Source organism: Arachis duranensis, chromosome 2 (assembly GCF_000817695.3).
Source record: "Arachis duranensis cultivar V14167 chromosome 2, aradu.V14167.gnm2.J7QH, whole genome shotgun sequence".
Classification (NCBI taxonomy): domain Eukaryota; kingdom Viridiplantae; phylum Streptophyta; class Magnoliopsida; order Fabales; family Fabaceae; genus Arachis; species Arachis duranensis.
Genome location: NC_029773.3, coordinates 43,646,009 through 43,656,205, shown reverse-complemented (window position 1 = coordinate 43,656,205; position 10,197 = coordinate 43,646,009). Strand labels below are relative to the sequence as shown.

The following is a 10,197-nucleotide window of genomic DNA, read 5'->3' as shown; positions in this document are numbered from 1 at the left end:
GGGAGGTGTGTGAGCCTTGAATTGGATTGAGGGATAGATAAGGATTTAAGTAAGGCTATATGTGAATGTAACGAAGTTTATTTGCATTGCATGGAGGTTTATAGTGCCACGTAATATATAAGATTTGTTTTTGGTAGATGTAGGAAATGATAGTTGGGTTATATAGGCCAAGACGTTTCTATTAAAGAAGAAGGATATCTGAATTATCTAATAATGTGAACTGCCACCCCCTAACAAATACAATCACGACAAATATGGTCACCAAATCCAAATTGCTCACACCAAAGCTATAAAAGATTGAAATAATGATTAGATAAATAAAAATAAAAAATACACCATCTTGTATTATATGAATTGTGATCATTAAGAAATTGCACTAAAATGATGTGACATTGATAAAATTCACAATTTATATCAACTAGTTATAAACCTATAATATATATAATCATAATATTCATATAATAAACACTTTTATACAACTCATCAAACCTACACTTTAATGTTATACTTTTATCGAGCACATACATACTTTTGGGAGGGAAGTGGGAATTTGTGGCAAACATTTTGCTATTAAGGAAAAAAGGAAAAGAATTGAAATTGAGTTAGAAAAGGAAGGTGCAAATAAAAATCGTTGCCTTTGTGATGTACTAATTGAACAAGTAGGCGCATAATAAATGCTGGGATTATATAATTAAAATGTGAAACTTTAAATTCCTTTCTGAAACAATTTTACGTATTATTTCCAAATAGCTTCATTTAATTTCTTTGGTCACACATAGGTGTGCTATTATTGCTACAATTTCTTTTACCACTTTTTTTTCTTTTATTTGATTCCTTTACTTAATATATGCATGTCTTCAATGATATTGGGGTTATATAATATGAAGTTTTAATTAATTAGTTCACGTACTTTCTAAAAGCACCTTTTATGAGATAGCTATTTTCTAACAACATTATTCTCTTATTTTGGCAGCTCACTAAATATGGTGGCGTTTTCGAAGATATTGAAAAAATTTGACAAGGTGTGTCTTCAAATTAAATACTTTTAGCTATATATATATAGTGGACTGTGGACACACATTTCAGTGTGATTTTTGCATTCTGTCTATTTAGGGATAATACTAGGATGAAGCTTCTATGGTAATAGCATCACTTATTTAAAAATATCTATTTCTCTTTTTTCTTTTCAATTTTATTTTTGCTTGACAAAACATCTTTAACTTTTGGAAAATTAAAGTTTTATAAAACAATAATCACCCATGCTAAGTTAGCTAGTTCAATCAGTCTTCTAGATATTTAATGTCATGTTTTATCAGTTTATTATCTGCTTCAATTCTTCTAAATAAACATTAGCATTATGTATATGGCTAAACAATAATGTCATGTACTCTGACTTCACAAATAAAATAAATACATCTAAAATAATTTAACATTTATTATTTTAAATTGATTTGTAATATATTTATTCATTCATATCATACAATAATTTTGCTTATTATTGTATTGACTAATAATGATGAGCATGTGTAAATATTACTTTTCAGTGATATATGTGTATATAAGATAGACTAAAGATATAATAATTAACTTACATGTTTGGAGTCATATCATTAAAATTAATTAACAACTTAATTTAATGCATAATAATTAATTAAAATATCAAAGTCACCCACATAATTGAAATTGATAGCATTTTAGCCTCTGCTCTCAGTATTATTGACCGTACCCATCTGTGTAGTGGATATACTCACGCACTATGATCGAGTGATACATAATGAATAAGAATATAATTATACAGAATAATGGGACATAAACTATTTAACTCACATCCGAACAATTATGCATACAGAGTTCAATTTATATTTATGCTAATTAACTCTTTATTAAGGTATATTTTCATGATATGATATGAATTATATAACCAATTTATTTTCCCATTCAGGTTTCTTGCCAACAGACCTCCACAAATTATTTGAAAGAAGTGAAGAGGTCCCATTTCGTTAGTTCTGATAAGGTATCTGTCCTTTTTTTTCCCTTACAATCACGTTAATTATGTTAGAACAAAGCAATATTGTAAAAATAAGGTTAATTATTCTGTTAATTTTTATAATTTTATCAAATTTTAAATTAAGTCTTTATAATTTAAAAATTTATAATTGAATTTTTATACTAAATTAAAATTTTTAATTAGGTCATTTTTTTTTTGTTAGAAAAGAAGTTTTAAATATTTGTTTATGTGTTTGACTTATAATGAATTATAGAATATTTTAAAAGTAAATATTTGAAGANATTTTATCTAATATAAAAAATTAATTATAAATTTTTTAATTATAAAAATTTTATTAAAAATATGATAAAACCATAGATACTAATAGAATAATTAAACCCAAAAATAAACAAACATCTGATCAACATTTTTATCGTATCATGTTTAATTTGTTTGGATCCTATGATAACCTTCCTACTTTTATATATATATGAATTAGGAGAATGGGTTATATTATTGCGTAGCTATAATTTGACTAATGGTGATTATTTGTATTATTATAATAATCTTAGTTGAAATTAATTAAAGGTTGTTAGACTAATGGACGAAGTGGAATCCATATTCACAAAGCACTTTGCCAACAATGATAGAAAAAAAGCAATGAAGTTTCTAAGGCCCCAACAACAAAAAGCTTCTCACATGGTGACATTCCTTGTTGGTAATACACTGCCTCTCTCTCCTAATTGGTCCAAACCAACCCTAAAAAACTACTAATATATTTGTGGTTATTTAAAAAATAATAAAGCGAGTCCCATTATTATTTCCCGATAATGCTATTTTTAAAATTTCGTTAAGATATATAATAACTTTAGGAATTTTTATTGGTTCGTACATATTGTTTGAAATTAAAATCTCAATGTTCTTTATAGAATTCAAACTATAATGCAATATTTCATGTGTTAGCACTAAAGCCCAATAGAATTTTCATCCATTGCAATTTAACCGGTGGCCACTAACTCACTAAGAGAATGTGGTGAGCCAATTCATTTTATGCTTAATTATAGCTAGGTCAAATTTTAAATTCATCTTAATCGACAATAATGTGACTCCTTTATTATATGTATTTTTTTTAAATTATAGTTAAAGCATATGATTTTTTGTTAGTGATATTATTATTTATGTGTTTTTTTATTAATTTAAATCTTAAAAAAATTATGTCGTGATATAATATTAGAGTTTTTATGATCTAAAAAATTAAAATTGAAAATGACATATAATAATGAAATTAATTTATAAAATCACATAATAATAATAATAATAATAATAATAATAATAATAATAATAATAATAATAATAATAATAATAATAATTCGGAAATAACAATATCACTACCCTTTTGATGAATAATATGTGATCACTTTATTAATGGTTCTATATTTTATTGTAGGGTTATGCACAGGTTCTTTTGTATCGTTGTTCTGTATATATGCAATATTGGCCCATTTGTGTGGAATATTCTCTCCAAGTACAGAGACAACTTATATGGATAGTGTCTACCCTGTTTTCAGGTCATCATCATGCTTCTTATTTTGTCTTACTTCACACATGTTCTTTAATTTTGATATCTCAGTGATCCACAAAGTGTGAACCAACTTGTTTAATAATGCATATCCTAATCCTTTCTATAAATTCCTTAAAATCTATTCATACATTTAATTTATGTTAATCTATTATATTTTATGATTATAAAAGCAATTAGTATTATAACTATTTATTTGAATATTATAAGATTATATAATTAAAATTTTGAAAAAGGAAATTTACTGTTATGGAATATTAAAATTAGTGGTTGATAAAAATAATAATTATTAGGTGTTCAATTTAAAACATAAATAGCATATTTTGTCACTCAACTAAAGGCTCAGCTATATGTCACGGTAAATTTTTAGAAGGTTATATTTAACAGTGTTTGTATAGTTTTCTGGAGTGTTTGAGAATATTCTAGATGGTTCCGGAACGTTCTAGAATGTCCTAGAAGGTTCTGGAATACTCTAGAAGGTTCTAGAAGACTTTAGAAGATCATGGAATATTCTAGAAGAGTGTAGATGTATATAGAAGTATAAAGAGTGGTATGGAATAATCTAGAAACATTTAGAGAGTTGTGGTAGGATAGATATTTGTAAAGAAGGTTCTGGATGATTAATTTGGACCGTTGATTAGATTTAATCCTAACCATCCATTGAGGAGGTGGATGGCTATAAATAGGGGTAAGAGTTAGAGTTTGGGTGTGTGTGAATCATTTGTAACAAACACTTGAGCAATAAAGTGTTCTTTCCACCAAGCTTCCTTTATCTTGTGTTCTCTTGTGTTCTTAGCTTTCTTACTATGTATTGAGGGTTAGGCTGACTTGGTCTTAGCTCAAGAGGTTGAGTAAGTCCGAGTGCCGGCACGGTAGCGTTGGAGTGTGTCCAAGGCCGTGACATATAGCACTGCCAGTAAAAACAAATATTCAACATAAATGCGTTTGGATTCACATTTCTGTACCATGTTTTTTCTTTTTTTTTTGTGGGTGTGTTCTGTACCATGTTTTTATTTTCTTTTGATGCAATCTATCTCTTTTGAACTGTTTTTTTTTGGTCATGCTTTTGAACTGTTTCGTTTCTGAAATATTTTTTGGTTGGTATATTTTTGATGGCGTGTATTGTTTATGGGCTACCTTGTCAGTGTGGTCTCATTCTCATATGTTTAGTTTAAGGGCTTTCTACAAGGCCCAAATCAGTTAGAAAAACCAATATATAGGCATTCATGTTTGTATTCTGTCCAAGAAAAAAAAAGGAAAATATTATTCTCTGCATTTGGTACTATATTATACATTGATGATAATTATATTTTTAGATAGAACATAGATATGGGTAAAAATGACAGTTTTCTGCATTTTATTTTATAAAAAAGGACAGGGAAAATCCTAACAAATTTAGGTTAAGTCAAACATAGTTTTTCTAATAACTCAGCTTTGCAATTATAAGGAACCATAATGTGATGATAAGTTTCACTAATAGTTACAATAATTTTTTTGTGCAGTGTGTTTGCCTTGTTTAGTCTACACTTGTTTATGTATGGATGCAACTTGTACATGTGGAAGGGAACAAGAATCAACCATAATTTCATATTTGAATTCTCACAAAGCACAGCATTAAAGCATAGAGATGCATTTCTAATGTGCACCATTTTTATGACAACTGTGGTTGGAGCAATGGTCATACATCTTGTTCTAAGGGCTGCTGCATTTTCTCCTAACCAAGTTGATGCAATTCCTGGAATCCTTCTTCTGGTTAGTCTACAACTACCACATGCTTGTTTTTCAACTAAATTTTTATTGCCACCCTTTCTAGAATTCATTAACAAACTTTTTACATTTTTTAGAATTTATTTTCGATTTTTTTATATTATTATTGTTATTTATGAATATGCAACAGTTCAATATGGGATAATTTTTTTTATTAATGTTATATAACTAATATTTTTTTTGTTTTTTTGCTAACACTTGACAAACAAATATTTTTATATTAAATTATAAATTTTAAATCTTAAGAATATAAAAAAAAGTATTGGCTAATATTGATAATAAAAAAATTGGTCCCTAACATTCTTTTTATTAATATTAATCAATACTTTGGACCAATACTTTTTTATTTTATTAGAGTTTAGAATTTAGAATTTAGAATTTAATATATAAAAATATTTTTATTGGTCAAGTATTAAAAAAATAATAAATTTTTTTATTGCTATAATATTATTTTTATTTTATTTTGTCACAATTAACATGGAGACATGTTATTTTTAACATCTCGTGATCTTGGCATCATCACTAAAAAATTAATATATAATGTTTTGTGAGGAAAACGTAACACATTGATTAATAATTTAAAAAATATGATAACTTGGTTCGTGATTTATAAACAATGAATGAAAATTGGAGATTTTATCCCCTTATATTATTTTTTATTAATTAATTCGTTAGTGTTTTAATTTTTTTTGGACTACATTTGTGTTTAATTTCAAATTCATATACACACTTGGCTTTAGAAAAGTGATTTCTAATATAGCACAAGTATAGTATTGAAGTTAATTCTAACAAAATCTTATTTTGCAGTCTTTCATAGCTTTGCTCATTTGTCCATTCGACTTCTTTTATCGCCCAACTCGATTTTGCTTCCTCCGTGTTCTTCGTAACATTGCCTGCTCTCCATTTTATAAGGTAAGCTGCTTCACTTAATCACTTACAATATTTTAATAATAATTCATCAAAAAATGTTGTTCTCACAATTAATTTAGATAAGAATAAATCAGAATGGTATTCAAAAGATTACATTGTTGATAAAATAAATTTCAAAAGATGTTAACAATAAATAAATTTTTAAAAGATTTATAAATACGACAAAAAGAATTAGATATTAAATATATATTCTAAAAAATAATTTTAGAAATTAAATTTTGATATAACTTTTTAGAATCATTATTAAAAAAATAAAATCTGTTCATCCTTAAAATTTGGTAATTTTTTTTACGAGCGAATCTTTTAAAAAAGAAAATGTATTGTCAATAACCGTATTTTTTTAAAAAATAAAAAAATCTAGAAATTAAATTTTATTTCAAATATTTTTTTATCTACTTAATAAGTCATTTATTAAATATAAAATTTTTTTATTGCTTACAAAAAATATAATATTTATTTATTTTCTTTTGTTATATTTTTAAATTATTCAGAAACTGTCTTATTAATAATATTTTTTAAGAATTTTTTTATTAGCAGCTAAATTTTTCGTATACCAAATTAATAATTAACTCGTTTAAATAATTAACATTAATAACTATTAAAAAGAAAAGAGAAATGTGAGTTTTTTTTTTAAAATAACGTACCAGGCCACTCTTTTTTATTGCCGTGACACCTCATTTTTTTCACGTGCTATTTGAGAGGCATCTAAGTGATCTAACCAAGAAGGGTCTTCCATATAGAAAACGCTAATCTAAAATGCGTATTTAGATGGAAAACGCTTAAGCGTGTAGACGTGTAGTGCTTCCATATAGTACCAAACGTGAAATTTTTTTTTTCTTTTCTTCTTTTAAATTGCATTGAGTAATCTTTGTTGATTTGCAATGTTTTCTACAGGTTCTGCTGGTAGACTTTTTTATGGCCGACCAACTAACTAGTCAGGTAATAATATTTTATACTATATATTATTGCAGCCTAGAACGAATTTGATTATAACTTGTCCTTAAATTTGTTATCCTAATCAATCTAAACTTGTAATTATGCAATATAATTAAATTATAAACATTGAAATTATTGTCTTATATATGGTTACAGATTCCGTTGCTAAGGCATTTGGAAACAACAAGTTGCCACATTTTTGCTAGAATTTTCAGAACACACCGTCCTGAGTCATGCCATTCTGGAAGATTATACGTTGAATTAACTTATATCGTCTCTTTTATGCCATATTATTGGCGCGCATTGCAGGTAATTAGTAATATGGTTTGATTGTGCACTAAAATAGTATATCACACTTAGAATACCTGGCCTTAATGTTGAAAAGCTTTTACATGACCTCGCACGTGTATTAGATTGAATTTAGTTTTGAGAATAAAACAAAATAAAATATTAAAAATATGACACAAAAAATATAAAAATATTATTTGTACATTAAAATTTGTCACTAAAATCAGTAACTAATGTATTTGTGTATAAATACATGTGTGGTTTAATTTATTTTTAATGTGTATTTATATTTCAACATATATTTTTATATTAGTAATTGATTTTGGTGGCTGATTTTAATGTACATATAACATTACTTCAAAAAATATAAATATAAAAATTAATGTTTTGTATTTATTTTATGATGAACTAAATATGAGATAAAATAAATTATAAAAAATCTATTTTATCATTGTTTTATTCCACGTCCAAATTTTAAGGAAAAAGATATAATAATAAACCATATAATTATAAAAATTTATAGGAAAGAAAGATACAAAATACAATAATTGTCTAATTCAATATCTTATAACACAATAATATTTGTGTTAATGTCTTATCTGTCACATATGATTTTATGTATTTTTGTCCTTTTTTCAATGCATCGTGCTTGTAAACAAAAATAATCTTAATTTTTTTTTAATTTGTTCAATTAAGGAAAGACAAAAATGTCTTTTACCAAAAAGCTAAAAATAAAAATCAGAGATATTTATTTTATTTTATTGCTATTCTGTTTTTGTACATACTCCATCATTCATGTATGTAAAATTCAAAAGGTAAAAATGATTTTTCAATTTAGCGGTACAATAGAATGAATATAATGCAAGGGGAGTGAGTGGTAGCTAGTATGTGTAACTTTGATACACCTTAAAGAGTACAAGTGTAATTTAATTATATATATTATTGCTACTATATTTGCAAATACTAATTGATGTTTGGTACTAAATTTGTGTAATCAATTAACACCACATTCTGTACTAGTGTACAAGGCGATGGTTTGATGATGGCGATGTAAACCATTTACTTAACATGGGGAAGTATGTTTCAGCAATGGTTGCAGCAGGGGCAAGAGTGACATATAGCAGGCAAGATAACCATTTATGGTTTGCTATGGTCTTAGTCACTTCTGTGGTGGCCACACTTTATCAACTCTATTGGGATTTTGTCAAGGATTGGGGCCTTCTTAATCCTAACTCTAAGAATCCATGGCTCAGAGATGATCTCATTCTCAAAAATAAAACCATATACTACATCTCTATGGTAACTTCTCTACCAATTATCTAAGTATCATAAAAAGCATATGCACTATGCGTTTGTATTTTGTTTTTCAAACAAAAAAAATAAGTACAAAGCAAACTTTTCAATATCGTACTAGTGATCGAACCCATAAAACTAAAGCTAAAAAATTTAAAAATTTAATTTAGGTTTAATTGAAGTTGAATCGAATAAAATAAAATAATATATTTATATATAGTATATATAATGTTTTAAACAATAATTTTTTATTTTATTATTTTAAATGCTAAAAAATCAGACCAGTTTAATCAATTAATTTGGTGACCGATATCTTTAATTAACCTGACTAGTTTTCAGTTTTCGATCAGGCTTTTAAAATAATGGTACAATAATATAATTTTTTTTTGCTCAAAAATAAAAAATTCTTATATTTTCTATACTTATTAAAAATGGAGATAAAATATGTATTTGTTGCTTTGTTTTTGTAATTTTGTTTAGAGATAGTAACTTAAACAAAGCCTATATCTATATAGAGTTTTGGATATGAAATGTCATTTTGATTATTAAAATATTAGGCTGCATTTGATTTGTATTTGTATTTTTTGTTTTTAATATTTTGTGAAAAAATAAAAAATAAAAACAGAAACAAAATTTTATTTTTTTATTATTTTCTCTTTTTATTTATAACATTCTAAAAATAAAATTTATTAAAAGTAAAAGCGTAGATCAAATCACTCTTTGCTTGATAAATCAGTATTCGCTTTGAGTGAATTTTTGAGGAGAACTAATGTTGATACAATGTAATCATTTCAATACTTGATGATGGAGTTTCGTCACTAAAATTGTAATGTTTTAATTTTGTAATTAATAAGAAGTGATTATTGGATTTGGATTTCAGGCATTGAATGTTGTCCTAAGAGTGGCTTGGGTGGAAACCATCATGCATCTGAGAGTGGGGCCTATTCAAACAAGGCTACTAGATTTTTTGTTGGCTTCATTGGAAGTTATCCGAAGAGGACATTGGAATTTCTACAGGTGCAATATTCTCACGCATTTTAGAATTTCTACTACACTTTTTCCTTTTACATTTTATTATTTTTACAATTAATAAGAATTTCTTTTTCAATCCGTTGATTTCATTTAATTAGGGCTATAAGATGCCCAGCTCCGATGCCTCAACTAACTAAAGTGATATAATATGAAAGTATTTGTGAATAACAAAGAGAAAGCTTATGGCTACAAATACTATGACTAGAATGCAAACAATTTAACATATGTTCTCTTTTTTACAAAATATTTTTTAAACTAAGCATTGCTTCTTAAAATCTACTAACCTTAGCTTATTGTTTCCTATCAAACGAATATTCAAGGGTAACCTCTAAACTAAAACAAAATTAATAAACTATTGATAAGTTTTTTACTATTTTCTTAACCA

At 26.1% G+C, this 10,197-nt stretch overlaps 1 protein-coding gene across 1 annotated transcript in view; it reads left to right on the top strand.

Moving 5' to 3' along the window:
- LOC107474304 (phosphate transporter PHO1) overlaps positions 1-10,197 on the top strand; it is an 18,402-nt gene that overhangs the window by 7,248 nt on the left and 957 nt on the right. Inside the window, exons 4-13 of the mRNA XM_016093929.3 lie at positions 974-1,022; positions 1,943-2,014; positions 2,576-2,705; positions 3,435-3,555; positions 5,069-5,318; positions 6,141-6,245; positions 7,158-7,202; positions 7,356-7,508; positions 8,508-8,786; positions 9,661-9,797. Of these exons, the coding sequence (XP_015949415.1) occupies positions 974-1,022; positions 1,943-2,014; positions 2,576-2,705; positions 3,435-3,555; positions 5,069-5,318; positions 6,141-6,245; positions 7,158-7,202; positions 7,356-7,508; positions 8,508-8,786; positions 9,661-9,797 (1,341 nt within the window). The remainder of the gene's footprint in view (positions 1-973; positions 1,023-1,942; positions 2,015-2,575; positions 2,706-3,434; positions 3,556-5,068; positions 5,319-6,140; positions 6,246-7,157; positions 7,203-7,355; positions 7,509-8,507; positions 8,787-9,660; positions 9,798-10,197) is intronic.